This window comes from Dipodomys spectabilis, unplaced genomic scaffold (genome assembly GCF_019054845.1).
Source record: "Dipodomys spectabilis isolate Male_0828 unplaced genomic scaffold, ASM1905484v1 ptg000098l, whole genome shotgun sequence".
Classification (NCBI taxonomy): Eukaryota; Metazoa; Chordata; class Mammalia; order Rodentia; family Heteromyidae; genus Dipodomys; species Dipodomys spectabilis.
The window spans coordinates 9,805,840-9,825,856 of NW_024870775.1; the positions used below are offsets into that span (position 1 = coordinate 9,805,840).

At 50.1% G+C, this 20,017-nt stretch overlaps 1 protein-coding gene across 1 annotated transcript in view; it reads right to left on the reverse strand.

Annotated features, from left to right (window-relative positions):
* The window catches only part of Sdk1 (sidekick cell adhesion molecule 1), an 836,641-nt gene that overhangs the window by 4,499 nt on the left and 812,125 nt on the right, over positions 1 to 20,017 (reverse strand). Inside the window, exons 42-44 of the mRNA XM_042686840.1 lie at positions 19,399 to 19,536; positions 15,574 to 15,694; positions 12,380 to 12,509 (exon numbers count right to left, since the gene is read on the reverse strand). Coding sequence (XP_042542774.1) covers positions 12,380 to 12,509; positions 15,574 to 15,694; positions 19,399 to 19,536 — 389 coding nt within the window. The remainder of the gene's footprint in view (positions 1 to 12,379; positions 12,510 to 15,573; positions 15,695 to 19,398; positions 19,537 to 20,017) is intronic.

The following is a 20,017-nucleotide window of genomic DNA, read 5'->3' on the forward strand; positions in this document are numbered from 1 at the left end:
TGGCACTCTACCACTTGAGCCACAGAGCCACTTCTGGCTTTTTCTTTCTTTGCTGGTTAGCTGGATAGAAGAGTCTCACAGACTTTCCTGTGGGGACTGGCTTTGAACTGTGGTTTTCAGATCTCAGCTTCCTGAGTAGTTAGGATTGCATCTCCTTTGCAGTGAGCCAGGTCCATCTATTCAGAGAGTCCTGCCAGGGCAGGGTGGTGCTCTGGGTGGGCTGTGTGTTTGATTTCATACAGGCTTTCTGGGGCTGGTGGGACCCTGACCTGAGGGTTCTGAGCCTCAAATCTGAGTATGCCATGATCCTCCACCCAGCGCCTGCTGTGCCTTCCATGTCAGCTGGACTGGCCATGACCTCCTCAAGCAAGACCCCAAATCACAGCGATCTAAAAACCAGCTGCCACCAGTTGCAACTTGCATGGCCGCGAAGCGACCCGAGGGGCCCAGAGGCAGCTGAGCAGGGGGGCCGCGGCCACTTGGTGTGGGTGTTCACTCTTGGGCTCTGCTGAGGTATGGCTGGCCCTAAGGGTTTCCTGCGGCTGTGTTAAGATTGCTTTTCCTTCTGTTTTCCAGAGGCCTGGGGGTGGCTTACTGGGTAAAGCTCTGTACAAACAAAGAGCTAGAGGAATGGGAACCAAGATCATCCCACAGACGCTGGACAACGAGGCAGTTAGCTCAGAATTGAGTTTACTATCCCAGATCCACTGTGCTTGGGAACTTGGAACACACCCTGAGTCCCTGTCTCCTGGGAAAACCTCACAGCCACCAGGTACACGGGAAGGTGATATGGTTCTGGGCTTCACACCCTTGGGTTGGCTCTCATCACCCAAAGAGGAGTGTCACATCCGTTGCTGCCCCTTCAGGCTGTATCTTGGGGTATTTTGACCTCACCTCTTCCATTTGCCCACTACTGTAGTGCTGATGGGATATAGGCAATGTGCTTGGGGTAGGGCTCAAGTGGTAGAGCACTCCTGAGTTCAGTCCCAATAGAGAGAGAGAGAGAAAGAGAGGGAGGGAGGGAGGGAGGGAGGAGAGGAGAGGAGGGAAAGGAGAAAAGAGGGAGAGGGAGGGAGAGAGAAAGGGAAGGAAAAGGAAGGAAGGGAGGAAAGAAGGAAGGAAGGAAGGAAGGAAGGAAAGAAGGAAGGGAAGACATTCAGTATTCTGGCTATTTACTGGGAAGAACTAAGGGTCACACCGTATAGCCATCTCTGCCTCTAAGGTAGAAATTCCTCAAGAACACCTTCTACCCATTCCCTGAGAGGTAGAGACCCAGTTATGTGGCAGGCAGGGGCGGAGGTATGGGATCAAGTCTCTCTGAGCAGAGACAGAATGGTCAAGAATTCATAGCACATGCTTGAGTAGGTCCATCCAGCACCGCTGGAGACATCCCCTTACAGGGCCCCTCATGTCGCCCTGAGGCTGAAGTATGATTCCAGAGATGCTGGGCCCTGGGGTAGGATGACTCCTACATTTTTTTCTCCTCCTCCTCCTCCTCCTCCTCTTCTTTTTCTTCTTCTTCTTCTTCTTTTTTTTTTTTTTTTTGCTGTATTGGGATTTAAACTCAGGACCTCTTGGCTTGCTAGGTAGGTGCTCTACCAACGAGCCATACCCCCTGCCTGCCTCATGCATGTTTACATGATCAGTAAAACACTACTTCGTTTTGGGCTTCTTATACATGATTAGGAATTTCATGATGAGCCTAAAGGTGGTGCATTATACAAATATGGGTGCTAAGGGCTGGGAAGGTGGCTCAGTGGTAGAGCGCTTGCCTTGCATGCTCGAGGCCTTGGGTTCTATTCCTCAGCACCACATAAGCAAAAAGAAAAAAGCCGGAAGTGGCGCTGTGGCTCAAGTGGTAGAACGCTAGCCTTGAGCTGAAGAGCTGAGGGACAGCGCCCAGGCCCAGAGTTCAGGCCCCACGACTGGACCCCCCCCCAAAAAAAAAAAAAACAAATATGGGTGCTAAGAAGGGATCCTGGCAGTGGTCATGGACTGAGGTCAGTTCACATTGGGCACATAGGAACGTGTCTGGGCCCCAACCTCCTCCTGGAAGGAAGCTACCTTCTCCCTGCCCTGGTGGATTGAATAGCTTGCCTCTCAAAGAGCAGTGATTGGTTCCTGAGTGGGTGTGAAACTTATCCTGACCAATCAGAGTCTTGCCCTAGGATTCTGCACACTGCATGAGGAAGGGAGAGGCCCTCCATTTGAGGTAGAGCTGGGAAACTGGTAGCCCTCACCTACTCCTAGCCTGGTGGTCCTCAAAGCCAGAACATTGTGTAGAAAAAAAAGAAGCTCAGAGAGGCTCCTGACACAGGAAGGTAGCCAGGAGCTTGTGGGAAATTGATGCCGGCAGAGCTAGAGCTAAAAGCTGGGCCTCTGGCTCCTGCTCCAACCGTGTGCCGTGGGTCTTTTGATAAAAAACAGTGTTAAAACACCATCCCTTCTCTTGCCGCCGCTCTGTTTATTGCTTATGTGACATTACTATTTTTTAATGGGGATGTATTTTAGCCAGGGAGAATTATTGACAAAAAGGAAATGCTGCAGCCCCCCCCCCCCCCGCCCTTTTTTTTTAAGTTTCCCGAGTGATGTGAAAGTCACGGTATGCGCTGGTTTCCCAGGAAACCACAGAAGGACAGAGTGTGATTGGAGGGCCTGTCTGACTGGCTGTGGTTGTTCCTAAAGGGGCGCAGAGGCCTGGCCAGTGGCTCAATGCAGGGGGACCATGCAGCATGGGGGTGGGGATGGGGGCATCACAGGCAAGGTGAAAGACCCAAGCACTCTTTGCCACTTGGAGAGAAAGCGGGGGGGGCGGCGTGGAATTTTGGACAACCATTTCTCTGGATTCCAAAAGCACTCTTGACATGGGATTTGAACACTGTGGTCCTGACACAATCCACCAGCAGCCCTGGGAAGAGACGGTCACACACAGGAAGAGCCACGCATGTGTCATGGGATGCTGGGGAGCGGGGCAGGATGCCAAGTAGCTGACCAGGTGGCCTGGTGCTCTAGAACTTTCACTCCGACAAAATGTCTGAAAGTGGTTAAAAAAAATACAGGACAACAGTGGTTTGTTAGAGAAACACTAACTTTTCAGGGGAGTTGTTCTGGCAGAGATCCAACAGGATCTCTGTGCGTCCCACTCCCAGGGGCTCTGACTTAACCCGGGTGCCACCTGCATCAAGCCGCTGGCTTGATCCCAGGACCAAGTGTGTCCATTTTGTTTCTCCCCTCTTCTCCCCATACCTGGCTGCTGTGTTGACACATCCAAGCTGCCTTGCAGGAAGGACAGATATCTGACGTCTAAACCCCAGCCCCTCGTTAGGAAGCGCTGCTTGCAAATGAGGCCGGCACTCTGGGCTTTACTCTAATAGCGTCACAACCCAAAGCTGTGGTCACCTGTGGAGCTCACTCTTCTCTCCAAGAGTCTCATCTGTACTTCTGGACATGGCTCCAACTCTATGCACGGGACTTAAGAGTCTAGACCAGAAGTCAAAGTAACAGGAGAAGAACAGGCATCAGAACCCAGACTTGTCTCTCATCAGTCCTGAATGACAGAATTATCACGCAGAGAGAAACATTTGGAATAGCGGGGTAGGAAGCTCAGAAGATGCTCTCTGCAGTGGAAATACTGCTTAACTGGCAAAAATTATTTTAAAAACAATCACATAAAGTTTTTGGAAATGGTACTAAGAACAGACAGCAAGCACAAAGATTTATAGAAGAAAATCTCATAGAGATGTGGCATGGCATGTATCGCTATTGTACTAGCTATTCAAGAGATAGGTAACAGGAGAATCATGGTCTGAAGCTGGCCTGGGCAAAAGTGTGAGATCCTAACTAAAGAAACAGGACTAGCTGGGAAGGTGGCTCAGTGGTAGAGCGCTTGCCTTGCATGCATGAGGCCCTGGGTTCGATTTCCCAGCACCACATAAGCAAAAAGAAAAAAAGCCAGAAGTGGTGCTGTGGCTCAAGTGGTAGAGCGCTAGCCTTGAGCTGAAGAGCTGAGGGACAGCGCCAAGGCTCAGAATTCAGGTCCCACGACCGGACCCCCCCCCAAAAAAAAAAAAAAAAAGAAAGAAACAGGACTAGGGTATAACTCACATGGCATAGTGCTGGTCTAGCAAATGGGAGGCCCAGAATTCAAATCCTAGTACTATCTCCCCTCCCCCCCAAATCTACCAGCCCTGCAATGGTGGCTTGTGCCTCAGGAGGCTGAGGTCTGAGGACTTTGGTTGGAAGGCAGTAAAGTCCATGAGACTCTTATCTCTGATTAACCAGCAAAAATGTTCGAAGTAGAGATGTGATTCAAGTGATCGTGTGCTAGCCTTGAGTGAGAGCTACGGGAGACTGCCCAGGCTTGAGTTCAAGGCCTAGTACCGGCACAAAGAAAACCTCATAACAAAATCTCATTGAGAATCAGGGGACTGGGACTGGGACATTTGAGTGGTAGTACTCGGTCTGTGCTGTGTGGGCAGGAAGACAGGACTCCTAGCGTAGGGGTTGGGTTTAATCTCCTGGGGTCTCTCACTCAATGTTACCCTTCCCAGCTTGCTGCATATCAAAGATGCCCAACTCCAGGCCCGTGTGGCCAGGAGAACAGGCCAGGCTGTGGATTGCGGGTCCCACTTGGCCCTTGTCCAGTTGAGCTACAGAAAGGAGATCTACACTGGGAAGAACAAGTCCAGAAGGCCGAAACCCCCATCTCGACCCATGCTTAATGTGTGGCAGCTGTGTTACTGTGGGAGAACACAGCCACTCTCCCCACCCGGGCTTCGGTGCAGTGCCCCAGGGCCTCTGCTGGGGTGGGCGAGGTAACCATAGCAACAGAGGGCTCCCGTGTATGCCTCAGAGCTGGGCCTGAGGATGGATGCTGTTGTGTGCCAGGAAGACAGCCTGTGAGAGCAACATGTGGAGTAGGAAATCAGCCAGAGTGGATGGGGACAAGCAGGGATGGAGACAGCTAGAGGAAGAGGCCCCAAGGTCAGAGCCAGCCTCCAGCACTCGCAGCATCTGGCCATGGTACAGGGACTGGGCGTTAATTCGGTGGTGGTGGTGGTGGTGGTGGTTTATGTCCCAGCACACTGTGGGAGTGACAGCTTGCGAGTAGTGGGGGTGGTGGCTGGCATGCCACCGATAGCAGTGGGCCGTCCAGATCCTCCCTCATGGAACGGGGAAGAGAAGCTGGCTAAAACCATGGCGTCTCCAGCATCCTGGGGGTCCATGCACACCAAGGCTGCCCTGCTGAGGAGTGACACAAGTGCACCCTGAGCACGAAACACACTCCAGGAAGGAGCCCCGCCAGCACACAGCTCAAATAAACAAGCAAGCAGTACCAGGCTGCACAGGGGATGGATGCCAGTGGTCAGACCCCCTGCAAAATGTTATCTACTTCAAACAAACTGGAAAGATATCATGCACTCACAGGCCAAAAAAAAAAAAAAAAAGCAGGCAACCTCTGAGGTGCCTAAATGTTGAAACTAACCAAGCCATGACTTCCAAAGTACCTGTTATGGATGAATGTGTTGGCACATGCCTATAATCCCGGCTATGAGGGAGGCGTGGATGAGAGGACTGGTTTTCGAGGCTAGTGTGAGCAAGTGAGAGTTGGTAAAACCCTGCATCAAAAGACAGCCTGGGGGGAAAACTGGGAGAAAGTGAGGGAAGGGGTGACATTGTCCCAAAAGAAATGTACTCATTACTTGACTTATCTAACTGTAACCCCTCATACATCACCTTTCTAATAGTAATAAAAATTAAAACAGTTAAAAAACAAAGACAAGCTAGATATCATGGCACATGCTGTAATCCCAGCTATTCTGTTTTTTTTTTTTTTTGGGTCCGGTCGTGGGGCCTGAACTCTTGGCCTGGGCGCTGTCCCTCAGCTCTTCAGCTCAAGGCTAGCGCTCTACCACTTGAGTCACAGCGCCACTTCCGGCTTTTTTTCTTTTTGCTTATGTGGTGCTGGGGAATCGAACCCAGGGCCTCAGGCATGCAAGGCAAGCCCTCTACCACTGAGCCACCTTCCCAGCCCAATCCCAGCTATTCTGGAGACAGAGGTACGAGGATCATGGTTTGAGGTTGTCCTCTGTCAAAAAATGTGAAAACTATTTGTTAAGTAAACTAAGGAAAGCTGGGAATAATGACTCATGTCTGTAATGCCAGCTACATGGGAGATAGAGATCAGGAGGTTTATGACTTGAGTCTAACCCCAGCAAAATAATTGGTGAGACCCCTATCTGAACCAACTGCCAGGCATTGTTGAAAACATCTGTAATCACAGCTATTGAGAGGCATAGAAGGATTGTGCCCAAGGTTAGACAGAGGCAAAAATGTGAGACTTATCCCAAGCAAGATTGAGGTCCTGAGTTCAAATTCCAGTGCCATAAATACACCAGTGCGATACAGTCAGAGTCAGGAAGAAAACTGCTAGCTAAGAATACTTCATTTGGCAAAACAGCTTTCAAACATGGGGATGAGTCACTGCTGATGGCTCAGGTCTAGCTGTTCAGGAGACTGAGAGCTGAGGGTCTCAGCTCAAAGCCAGTCTAGGCGGGAAAGTATGCGAGACTCCAATTAATCACTCAAATGGCAGAAATGGAGCTGTGGCTCAAGAGATAGCACTCTAGCCTTGAGTAGAAAAAAGCTCAGGTACAGCATCCAGGCCCTAAATTCAAGCCCCAAGGAAGCAGAAAGTCACTAGCAAACTGGCCATAGCAGAAATGCTAAAGGAAGATGGTGAAGCTGAAAGCTACTGACATCAGACAATAATTCTCTCTCTCTCTCTCTCTTTCACACACACACACACACACACACACACACACACCAAGAGAAATGTAATTACATAGGAAATTATCAAAGACAGTGTAATTACATATTTCTTCTCCTTTCCTCTCTTTTCTGATTTAAAGAGCAATGGTGCATACAACAATATGTATATAATTGTACATTGGGAATGAAACACATTTAACAACCCAGGGAAGGTGGCAGGAAATGGATTGACACCTGCTGACAGCCTGAATCCACAGAACTGAAGAGGCCCAGAAAGAACAAGCAGGAAGGTTAAATGTACCTGTGCTCTCTTTTCCTCTTTCAAATTCCTCAGGAGACATGTAATTATGTAAGGTAATAATTACAAAAGTCTTGAATTTAGAAGATTATGGATCTAAGATGGATAAAATTACAGAACAAAAATAAAGAGGAGAGAAGTTTCCATATATCCCCAAAGTTTAGAATAAATCTGAAATGGGTTCAGATACTGGAGCAAGCCCTTAATAAAATCACCTTAAAGGTATAAGGAAAGCAAATGCAAGGGAATGAAAGTGCACTGGTTAATTATAGTGGCTTTCCATTATAAAGACTATTCACTTTCTGAAAATAAAGAATAGAAAACAATGATACAGAGATATGAAACACATAGAAGACAAACATCAGAATGGCAGACGTAAATTCTACCTAAAGGATAATTTACACTAAATATAAATGGATTAAAAAGTCTATTAAAAGGCAAGGATGAAGTTGGGTGTTGGTGGCTCATGCCAATAATCCTAGTTGCTCAGGAGGCTGAGATCTGAGTATCATGGTTTGAAGCCAGTCTCAGGCAGACCCCATCAGACTCTTATCTCCAATTAACCACCAGGAAATTGGAAGTGGAGCTGTGGCTCAAAGTGGTAGAGCACTAACCTTGAGTGAAAAAGCTCAGAGACAGCGCCCAGGTCCCAAGTTCAACCCCATGACTGACAACAACAACAAGAAGGCAAGAATGAGAACAATAATTAAAATAACAAGTCCTATAAAAGAATCATTTTTGATTGAAAGACACAAGTGGCAGAAAGTAGAGGAGAAGAATGATGAAACCATGTAAACAGTATTCAAAGGAGATAGCAGTTGCAGTACCAAAATCAGACAAAATAGACCTTAAGACACAGATGGTGACTGCAGACAAAAGGGGGTATGTTAGGTGGATCAGGTAACAAGATGTGAAGGAGATGTAGCAACTATACACATGTAGTTTCATGTACTTGGGGGGAATACATGAAACTAAATCAGATAGAATTGAAGACAAATAATAGGTATTCAATAACAATCACTGGAGATGCCAATGCATTCAGAGAAGATGGAACACTGTAAACTGTTTAGATGCAACCTTTACTCAGTGCTTTCCACATAGCATAGCAGATCTTCACACACTTCCATCTAGGTACAAAACATTCTCCTGTGTAGACTACGTGCCAGCGTGTACCAGAATTCAATAAATGTAAAAGAAGTGGAAATAGGCAAAGTATAATCTCTGATCATGATGGGATTCAGAATAATTAACAGAAGGAAATTTGGAAAATTCACAACCATGAGGGATTTAAAAATACACTTCTAAATATGTATTGAGGAAGAAATGATAAAGGAAATTATAAAATACTTTGAGACAAGCGGAGAAAGAACATAACATACTAAAATTTATGCAACTAGGCTGACAGTATTTAGAGGGAAATATAAAAATTATAAAGGCCTACTTACAAAATATATTAAATCTAAACTTATAGCTTAAGAAATTAAGAGAGCTAGATGCTGGTGGTTCATACCTGTAATTCTAGTTATGCCTAGAGGATCTTGATTCAAAGGTAGCCTGGGCATAGAAGCCTACAAGTCTCTATCTCTCATTAACCAGCAAAAAGCTGGGCTGGCAGTATGGCTTAAGTGATACAGCACCAGCCATAATCAAGAAACCTAAGAAAGAGTGTGAGACCTCAAGTTCAAACTAGTACTGGCATTCTCTCTTTCTCTCTTCTCTCTCTCACACACACAGAGAAATTGGAGATAGAACAAAATAACCTCAAACAAGCAGGAGGAAAGAAATTCTAAGTATTCAGGCAGAAATAAATGATATAGAAGAAAAACAATAAAAAAATCAATGAAACAAGTTTTGTTTTTGTTTTTTGTTTTTTTTGGTAAGGAACAAGAAAAATGAGAAAACAAGAGTGACCAAAAACAGGAGAGAGGATTAAATTATTAAAATTAGAAATGGACTAGGGGACAGTATTACAGGCTTTAAGTAAAAGGGAACAATTTAAAGCAGCTATATTTCACAAATTAGGTTGCTGAAAGGGAAAAAATCCTAGACACACAGACATGACTGGCACATGCTGAAAACCAAAAAGCTAAATATGCTGATCACAGGCAAAGACAATAGAATTAGTAACTAACAACCACCCACAAAGGAAAGCCTAGAGCTAGATGGCTTTGATGATGAATTCCAATAAATACCTACTGGAGAATTAATACCAATTAAGAAAGAATTATTTCCAACCTCATCTACAGAACCAGTCTTACCCAATTAAAAAAAAAACCCACACTAAGCCGAATGCTGGTGGTTCACATCTGTAATCCTAGCTACTCAGGAGGCTGAGATCTGAGGATTGTGGTTCAAAGCCAGCCCTGCAAGGAAGTCCATGGGCCTCTGATCTCCAAATTAACCACCAAAAACCCAAAAGTGGAGCTGTGGGTCAAGTGGTAGAGCGCTAGCCTTGAGCAGATAAAGCTCAGGGACAACAGCCAGGCCCTGAGTTCAAGCCCAAGGAGTGGCACCAACTGCCCCCCCAAACCCAAAACAAAACCACTATATAATAAGAGATAATTATATTTCCATATCCTTATGAATAGAGGCACAAAGATCATCAATAAAACACTTGTAAACTTATTATAGCCAAAAACAAAAAGAACTACCCATTAAGATCAATGGGGTCTCCTAGGAATGCAAGGTTGGTTTAACATCCCCAAATCAGTCAATGTAATATACCATATCAATAGAATACAGGACAAAAAGCCACTGCAATAGACACAAAAATCACTTGGGCCAGGTGCTGGTGGCTCCTGCTTATGTTCCTAAGTGAGATGTGAGGGTCATGGTTTTAGGCTAGTCCAGGCAGACAGATCTAATATACCCTTCATTTCACATAATGTAACCAGCAAAAAGCCAGAAGAGGAGCTGTGGCTCAAGTGGTAGATGCCAGCCTTGAATCATAAATCTAAAGGTGAGCATAAGACCTGAGTTCAAGCCCCAGTAATGGTGAAAAGAAAAAATATCATTTGGCAAAATCCAGTATCTTTTAGTGCTGAAGACACTCATGGGCTAAGCCAGACAAAGGATATACCCATAACAGACAGAGTTTGCTTTGGAGCAGAAACAAATCAGCAGATCACGGTTGGCAGAGAAGTGAGTGAGAGTCTCAGACAGGTCTGCTTGGGGCTTGGAACCTGACTGGAGAAAACTACCTTCTGCAGATTTCTAATATCTCCCACATTAGCTGGGCGCCAGTGGTGTATGTGGTTACTTAGGAGGCTAAGATCTAGAGGATCACAATTTGAGGCCATCTTCAAAATATCCAGCCAAAAATGCAGGGCTGGTTTTAAGCCATGACTGCTCATAGGGACCAGATCGTTGGGGTCCCTATAATATGGGGGTGATGGAGATGTTCTAGAATCGACTTTGGAATTTCCACTCCCTAAATATACTGCAACGAATAGGCTGTGTACTCTTGATGGGGGAATTGCGTGGGTCAATGTGACCTTCACTAATGTGACCTTCACCATCTGAGCAGGGACTCCAGGGAAGGTCCAGTCCCCAAGGAACTCTGCTGGGGTCCCATGAAGATCTCCTGCCTACCAGCTTCCCAGGATAGGACGGCAAAGAACTCTTCGAGAAGGAAGAGTGGGTGCTTTCCCCAGGGGACCTGAGCTCTTAGGCTCCAAGTTGGGTGATTCTTGGAGTCAGGTGCAGGGCTCTGAGAGGCTCTCCAGGGCTGCAGACCCCCCAGGACCCTAGGCAGTATTCTGCATGGAGATGGGAGGGAGCATCTAAATAATTCATTCTGGAAGGAGATGCCAGGCAGGCAGCCTGGCTCACAGGGCCCTGGCCTCCAGCCATGTGGCTATGCCATGGGAAAACATCCAGCCCCCTCTTTAATCTTGGCTTTTCCAGCCAGTGTCCTCTCCTAGTGGATCCCACACCCCTCCCTCCTCCTATGCCTGCTCCCCTCCTCTTCCCTCCTGCCACTCCCCTGCCTACCCTTCCACCTGTGTGTGTGTGGGATACATGTGTAGTTATGTACATGCTTATGTTCTTAGCTGTGCATGTATGGATATATGGGTGTGTGCACATGTGCATGTGGGCATGTGTGTCCATGTATTTAGCTGTGTATTTATGCATGTTTGCACATGTTTTCTGGCTCATTACTGAGCCAGGGGAGTAAGTCTACTCATCGTTGGTAAGAGTCAGGTAACTGAATCTCAAAATACCCACACACATCCCTTCCAGGGATGGAGTTATGAATGCAGTTCAGAACCTGCAAATCTCACTTTGGTGGCTCTGGGATGTGCCATGACCCCCTACTTTCTGGCTGGAGGAGCTGGTGGCGGAAGATGTGGGGTTAGGCCAGCCCTGGACACAAGAGCAGCGAGTGGCTGCCTAGCTCCTCTTCCTGCCTCCTGGCGGGCCTCCACACTGGCTACGAGGAAGGTGGCCCAGCTTGGGGCGGGGGTGGGGTAGGGGGGAGGAGGGAGGGATAGGAGGTAGAGGGAGCTGCTCTTAGCCCCAGATGGGTGCAGCTGTCATGCATGACTGAGCTCAGGACGGTCCACGCAGAGCGAGGCCCCAGCTGCGCGCCATGTGCTCCTTCCGCAGCCCAGCTGCAACTGGGCTGCTTCTTTAGCCAGAAAAGGCAGGTGGGTTTGCTCAGGCGGAAAAGCACCTGGGATGTCTGCACCTGTTTCTTGCAGGTGCAGATTTCCTCCCCCCACCCCCAGTCCCCGTCCCGCCCCCCCAGCGCATGCGCAGCCAGGCCAGCTTCTCTGGAGTTCACACCGACACTGCGATGGAGAAGATGCCGTTCCCTTGAGCCTTGGGGCTCAACAAGGCCCGGATTCGGGTCAGGAGGCCGGTGAGGCCGTGGATTAAATACTGCTAGGGGAGCGGTGTGCGAGGTCGGGCAGGCCCGCGGGCTGGGGGTGTGTGGACAGCTTGCTGGGCTTCGCCCCCTCTCCAAGCTTGGCACGTGCGAACCCAAACTCAGCGAGGCGGGACGCCATGGGGATGGCGCGGGGCGCGGGCGCGGGGCGCGGGGCGAGGGGCGCGGGCGCGGGGCGCGGGGCGCGGGCGCGGGGCGCGGGGCGCGGGCGCGGGGCGCGGGGCGCGGGCGCGGGGCGCGGGGCGAGGGGCGCGGGCGCGGGGCGCGGGGCGCGGGCGCGGGGCGCGGGGCGCGGGCGCGGGGCGCGGGCGCGGGGCGCGGGGCGCGGGCGCGGGGCGCGGGCGCGGGGCGCGGGGCGCGGGGCGCGGAGCGCGGGCACGGGGCGCGGGCGCGGGCGCGGGGCGCGGGGCGGCACTGACCTCGGATTCGGACGCGTCCACCGACTTCTCCTTGAGGTCCATGCTGTCGGTCAGCACAGCGCCGTTGTACTTGTTGCAGATGTCCTCGTCGGAGTAGTGCAGCCCGCCAGGGCTCGGCCGGGGCGGGGACCTGGGGCAGGAGGGGCTTCTCAGGTTATCCCAGGGCCTAGACCACACCCCAGGAGCCCCCCAAAGCCCCCCCCCCCCGGCTTCTGCCACTGGAATCAGTCGAGACCACTGGGCTGTCCGGTGATGATGCATGCGCGCGCGCGCGCAGCCTGGATGGGCATGAGAGGTGGGGACTAGGGAGACTCAGGGACTGGTGAGACTCGGGGCACAGTGCTCCTGAGGAGCGCAGGGAAGGAGCAGACACGACAACAGCTACAATAAGAAGGCTGGGGATGTGGATTAAGTGGTACGGTGTGCTTGCCTGGCATCGTGGGGCCCTGAGCTTGGTCCCCATGACCACAAATCAGGAGCCCCTTCATTCCCTAGTGGGGCAGAATGAAGGTTGGAGCCCAGTGAAGCCACTGGCTGGAAGCTAGGCCCGAGACAGGCTCCCTGGGAAGATGGGCATGGTGTCACAGGTCACAGCCTGGCCTCCCTGGGCGTCAGCTTTGCTTGGGTTTCTCCAGAAAAGGCCTAAGGAAGGTCTAAGGACTTTTTTTGGGGTGGGGGTGGGGGTCAATACTGGGGCTTGAACTCAGGATCCTGTGTTCTTGCTTAGCTTTTTTTGCTCATGGCTGGTGTTCTACCATTTAAGCCACATTTCTACTTCCAGCTTCTTAACTGGAGTTGAGAACCTCCAGGATTTTCCTTCTCCCAGGGCTGGCTTTGAACAATGATCCTCCGCTCTCAGCCTCCCAAGTAGCGAGGATGACAGGTGTGAATCATCAACACATCCTTTTCCTCCACTCTGAAGGTAATTTATTTTAGGAAAGATTCTATGTGTGATCTAGCCATTCGAGTAAATTCTCCTATCTTAGGGCTGAAATGGTGTCTTCCCTCAGAGAAGCTGGCATCGCTATGTAAACCAGAGAGAGGGGGCCGGCTTACTAGCCAGAGGCGCTAGCCCGTGACTGCCCAGTCCACCCTCGCCTTCCTCGGTGCTCCATGGCTGTGTAGCCCTTCCCCCACCACAACCTCTTCCTCATCACATTTGGGGGCCCACAGTGAAAGGGGGACTTTAATAAAAAGCCCAAGGAAAGGGCGGGTTTTGTGTCTTCACTGTGCTGTGTCCGTGGCTCTGGGCAGGCTCAGGATGCGCTCCTGCGCTGGCCTCGCGTCTAGAGATGGACGGCAGCCTCCTGAGGCTTGCTCTGGGGCACTTCCTGTTTGGGGAGATTCCAGTCTGTTCTGCCCCTGATTTTGTACCTGCCTCTTGGAAACCCCCACCCAGGCTTCTTAACAGCACTCCTTGAGCCACACAGGCCTGCGTTCTGCTGGTACCAGATGTCTTGGTACACTGAGATTCTCCAGCTTCAGCAGAAAATGCTTTTCCCTTTTTTTTTCTAGACAGTACACAGACTTAATAAACAGGACAACTGTTCATCCTTGGGCAAGCACCTCAAGGCAATGAGCTTCTCTTCTCAGAGGCCAGAAGAGAGCGCTGTAGCCGGAAGCACAGTGTATAATACATATATACATATATATCTCTGTAACAAATCTCTCTTGGCTTTGCAATTCTTGCCTTTTTACTTTTTACACTCCTACTTTCTTTTGCTTTGCTTTGCTTTGCTTAGTTTGCCCTCCTCTCCCAGATGGCCTCCATTGGTGTTCTTCCTTCCTCACTCAGCTTCCTGTGTGGCTGAGATTATAAATATGCCCCACCATACTCGGCTTATTTTTTGAAGTGGGGTGTTGCTAATGTTTTTTGTTTTGTTTTGTTTTACTCAAGGCTAGCTCTCTATCACTTGAGTCATAGCTCCATTTCCTGATTTTTGGTGGTTAATTGGAGAGGAATCTCATGGACTTTCCTGCCCAGGCTGGCTTTGAACTGTGATCCTCAGATCTCAGCCTTCTGAGTAGCTAGGATGACAGGTGTGATCCACCAGTGTCTGGCTGGTGTGTTGTGAACTTTATATTTTTTCCTGGCCTGGCCTCAAACCATGATCCTCCCATTTCCAGCTCCCATGTTGCTGGGATTATAGGTGTGCATCACCATGCCTGGACTGGTGATTGCCTTCTCATGTTTCCAAGTCAGACGAGGAAAATGTTGCCTCTCCACAGACAAGGGGCATGAGAGGACATGGCCAGGGCTCCACTAGCCCCTACCTCCAGTCCTAAGGGAGGCATATTGGGGGCTGGCAGACTATTTTGCCTGGGACTTGCCACCAATGGTGAAGGCAAAGCGTCAGCTGCACGCAGAAGACCTGCTTGGAACCTGCTGTCTCCAAAGACTGAGATCAGCTCAGTCAGTTCGGAGGTGGGGTAGGGGGTGGGGGGGGGGCAGTGCTCTTCAAACAATTTGAGCCTCCCCAGCAGGAGGGGCAGTGTGGAACCTCTGGGCACTGAGCACAGTGAAGGAGGTGGTGGTGGTGGAGACCTTTGGCCTGCAGTGTCCTGAGGATCTGGATTTCCCATGTGTTTGTAAGAAACAGTATGAACAGGAGCCCAGTGGGGAGAGACACCCCCTCCCCACGGCACCCAGTGCTGCTGGCCCCATGAGAACCCCCCTCCCCAGTACTCCTTCCCTGGGAAAGCATCCTCCAAAGTCTGGTTTTTCTTCCTTCTCAGACTCTTGGAGGGGGTGGATCTAAAGGTAGGTGATGGTTTTGAGTGGGTCACAGGAAGTTTTCCTTTCTGGTGAAACTAAGAAAGGGCACAGAGGTAGGAAAGGCACCCTTTCTGTTTGTTGTGTCTTTGAGATAAAATTCTGTCTGGCTTGGAACTACCTCATGAAGCCCTGTGGTACTGGGATTACAGGCATCAGTCACCAGTCCCGGCCAATGATTCTTGTCTGCATTCCTTACTACCTCTGAGGTCCTGGCCCTTCTCTCAACCCTGGAAGTGTTCCAGGGGCTGTCTGAAGCTGTCTGCTATTGGGGCGCCTGCTCCCAGACCCAAAGCTGCCTGGTGGGGTTGGGTGGGGTGTACACAGGGGACCAGGGGTCCTCCTGGCAGGACTGGGGTCAGTCCTCAGCCATACCAGCCCAGGTTGGCTCAGTCCACCATGGCCCACCATGGCCTCCTACCTGGTCCCGTTCTTCTTGGAGAAGGTGCTCTTGACATTGAGGTGGCGACTGTTGAGCTCCAGGGCAGCAAACCCTCCATTGTCCAGGGTCACAGACTCTTCCATGGTGGAGATGCCCTTACCTGGAACCCAAGCAGAGCAAAATGACAAATTAGCATTTCTGTGTGTGTGTGTGTGTGTGTGCGTGTGCGCACGCACATGCGCATATGTTGGGGCTTGAACTTAGGGTCTAGGCACTGACCCTTAGCTTTTTTGCTCTAGGCTGACACCAGATTTTTGCTGTGTAACTGGAGATAACAGTCTCACAGACTTTCCTGCTGAGGCTTGCTTTGAACCTTGGTTCTTAGATCTCAGCCTCCTAGTAGCTAGGATTACAGGTGTGAGCTCAGTGTTTCTTGTGCACCAAACACTAGCATCCTTGCTAATATTTTATGAAAATGTGACCTGAATGCATACACTTACTAAACACCAGAGAAGTCAAATACTTCAAGATGAAAAACTTACCGACATGGAACAAAACAAGAAGTACAAAAGCAAATTTATGTGGGTGTGACAGGTAAAGAAAGGGTGCCTTTCGAATAGAGTGTCAGAAATACCCCAGATGGACAGTGGTGACAGTGAATCCACCACTGAATTGTAAGCTTATTGAGAAGGAAATTTACAAATACATATAAAAAAACATTCTAAGCTGGATGCTGATGATTTACACCTGTCATTCTAGCTACTCAGGAGACTGAGATCCGAGGATTATGGTTCAAAGCCAGCCTGGGCAGGAAAGTCAGTGAGACTCTTATCTCCAATGAACTACCAAAAAGTTGTAAATGCAGCTGTAGTTCAAGTGGTACAGAGCTAGCCTTGAGAAAAGACAAGGGTAGTGCCAATGTCCTGAGTTCAAGCCCCTTCAAAAACCCCAAACCAAAGCAAAACAAACAAAAAACTCCCCCAAACCATTCTGAAATGTTAGCAAAGGAGCTGAATAAAGCTGTAAGAAGCCACATTCTATCTGCAATGGCTTCCCATCTCCTCTGGAGTAGAAGCCTATCCTCAGAGTTGTCCCTCGGCTTGGCCTGCTCTGTGCACCCCAGCCTGATGCTATTTCATGGCATAACCCCTTCACCTTGGAGGCCTTGTCCTGACTTCCCTGCTGGTGTCCCCCACTCTGCCTGGAAGGCCTCTCCCTCCCATCTAGGGTCCTCCAGATCCTACCCACTCACATGTGCCTGGGGTTTGCATCTGGTGAGTCCCCTGGGAAACACACTGAAATCCAATCCCCATCATGAGCCACAGGAGGAGGGGTGGGGTGTCAGGTTCACAGGGTGGTCAGGTGGGCTGGGACTCTGAGAAGGGTCATTCCATCAGGCCAATTAATAGAGCATCCCTAGAGATTAGCAGTGCTGATCTGCTCCAAAAGCCCATTTGGCTGGGTCCCTGGCACACTTTTTCTCTCTCTGCCAAGTGATCTTCTGCCTGGCCTCAGACTCTGCCAGCAAGAAGGCCCTTGCCAACATCCCCACTTGACCGGGGAGAGGCTCCCTTTCCTATTCTGTACCTATTCAGTGGCATTTGTTACCAATAGAAAATGGACTATAGGAGCTGGGCATTGGTGGCTCATGCTGGTAATCCGAGCTATTCAGGAGGCTGCGATCTGAGGATCACAGTTTGAAGCCAGCTTGGGCAGAAAAGTCCCTGCGAGACTCTTATCTCCAATTAACCACTCAAAAAACTGATATAGAGTTGTGGCTCAAAGTGGTAGAGTGCTAGCCTTGAGCAAAAGAGCTCAGGGACAGCACCCAGCCCCTGAGTTCAAGCCCCCCCAACCAACAAAAAAGATAATAAAAGAAAAAAAATGGACTACAGCAAGTGTCCCATGACCAGAGGGCTCCTTTTGGGCTTCCTCCCTCTGTGTCGGCACACTGGTGTTACTACCTGCCCCCCATGCCACTCTCTGGGGACTTTTTTTTTTTTTTGACAAATTCTTTATTGTGATTAAGTGATTACATAATTTCACAAATTTCACAGTATGTGGGATAGTGATGCTTAGTTAAAGTCACAGACACATTCTAACCTTCATGGGGCTGTCTATCATGGTCTATAAAGTTTATGAGTTCTATGAGCTTTGACAATACAGTTATTTCTTCCACATCAGGTGATATGTACATTCCTTTCCTTTTGCTTAGTGTCAGCTGTTCCCTCTTTCCCGCTCATTCCCTCCCTCCCACCACTGCCACTGAGTTGCTTAGTTCGTTTTGATCAATGTTCTGCACCCCACTTTGGCTGCTTCTTAGAATCTGTTCTCTCCCTCTCCTCACTGGACAAGATGCTCTTGGAGGGAGGGGCTTTGTGACCTATGATCCTTACTAATCAGTTCCCCTGGGACAGAGTCCACCTTGCCACCCCACCTCCCCCACCCCATGCCAGTGAAACCTCTCTGATGGGGATCCAGTCCCCTCCATGAACCAACATACTCTGATGGTGTTCAACCAGCGCTGACAGACATTGAGCTGTGAGTGGGAGATGACCCTGCCTGGTGGGGTTCGTGTGTGCGCAGCGGTGTGCCGGCAGGTGGGAACCACAGTCAGAAAGGCATTCAGCCCAGAAGGCTGGGGCCTGGGGAAGCACGGGAAGGGACCTGCAGGGGCTTATGGGAAGGCCAGCATGCTCCCTCCTCGGCTTCAATTATGAGGTTAAATTAATACTTCAGGGCAAGGTGGCAACGGCAGCGGTGGGTCTGACCTGTCTTTTCTCAAGTCTGTCATCCACCCAAACCCCCCTCCGCAGATGGAGAAACAGAGGCTGGAAAGTGGAGAGATTTTCTATGCACCACACATAGGATTCCATAATGGTATTAACTCAGTGAAATGACATGCCATTCATACATTGCAAATCCCGCAGGAATAAAATCTGATTTTATGAACACTTGTTAGAAGTGAATTTATACAGAAAAAAAGGATAAATCCTTTCTTCGAGGGATGAATTACTGAACATTACACCAAAGCGAATGGTCAGGCATTTTTATTAACCCTACAGTGGATGGGGGAGATTCCAGGGGCCTCCTGGCACCCCATAGGGTTCTTCTTTAATAGGGCCTTAGGGGGTGGGGAAGTGTGTGTGTAGGGGGTGGGCGGGGGTTGTCTTTCTACAAAGGCCAGCCAGCTGACCTGGAAACCTGAGAAAAATCCTGCCCAGACGATGAATATGACCATACCACAGGACCTTCCTCCGTACCTTCCCTGTCTGCTCTCCACCCAGAGGCGGCTGCTGTGCTGGCTGCTTCTGACTGGCACATGCGCATGTCCACTTGGTTCACTTCCCTAAAGACGGCGATTTGGTGAGCAGATGTTTACCCTGCCCTTTGCCAGATGTGGAGCTTGTGCTGTGAGCGCCAGCCAGCCCTTGGAGGGCTGGAGCTGCGTCAGGGAGACCTTAAGGGAGGTTGAAGCCAGGAGAGAGGGGGCTGTGAGCCCACCACAGGGCTGCCATACTCTCTGGGGCACCCGAAAATACCTGGGGAGGGCCTTGTCATTCGCACTTGAGTAGCTGGTATACTTCACCTGTTTGATGCTCTTCTGTCTGATTGTGTTTAAAACACTAGAGCGTCTGAGCCAGGGTGTGGAGGAGGACCGGAGTCTCAGGGATGCGAGCGACTCCAACCCCCACAGCTTTCATGGGGGCTGGAGCCGCTCAGCAGCTCTCTGGCTGTTTGGTTCTTCCCGAGTCTCACCTAGGCTTGCTTTTTTCCCAGATAGGCAAATGGGGACACTGCCTGTTCCAGGAGAGAAAAGCAAAGGCTGAACCCCACTCCGGGCCAGCATGGAGGCCGACATACCTGCGCCGCAGTTCTTGTACTTCTTGTGCTGCCCGTGCAGGACCAGGGCGAACACGACGAGCAGGATGATGAGCAGGCTGGACAGCGCCATCACCAGCAGGAACCACCACTCCTCGTAGAATGGGGCTTCTACTTGAGCTGTGGGAAAGGCCACCCGGGTGCTGAGGGTGGGCTGGGGATGCAGCCACAGCCACCCTCCTCCTCCCTCCCCTGACTTTTTCTATACAGTCAGCTCCTCCGGGCCTGGAGATCTATAAATCCTGGCCCTGCCGATCCGCTGGCATCTTGCCTAGGATGACGTGAGCTCTCCTGGGGGCTTCCCCAGCCAGCCCGTCCTCCGTCACCACCTTCACCACTTCTTACCCACACCACAGCAACCCAACTCTCCTCACACCCACCTTGCATCACCCCTGGGGACCTGCTGAGGACACTGAGCTTGCCTGCCGCTAGCAGCACCTTCCGGTGCCTCCTCGCTCCTTTTGCAGTACTGGGGACTGAAGTCCAGGCTTTGTGCTGAGTAGATGAACAGTGTGTCACTTGAGCCACAGCTCCAGTCAATTTTTGCTTTACTTTGTATTTTTTTTTTTGTTGGTTGTGGGGCTTGGACTCTGGGCACTGT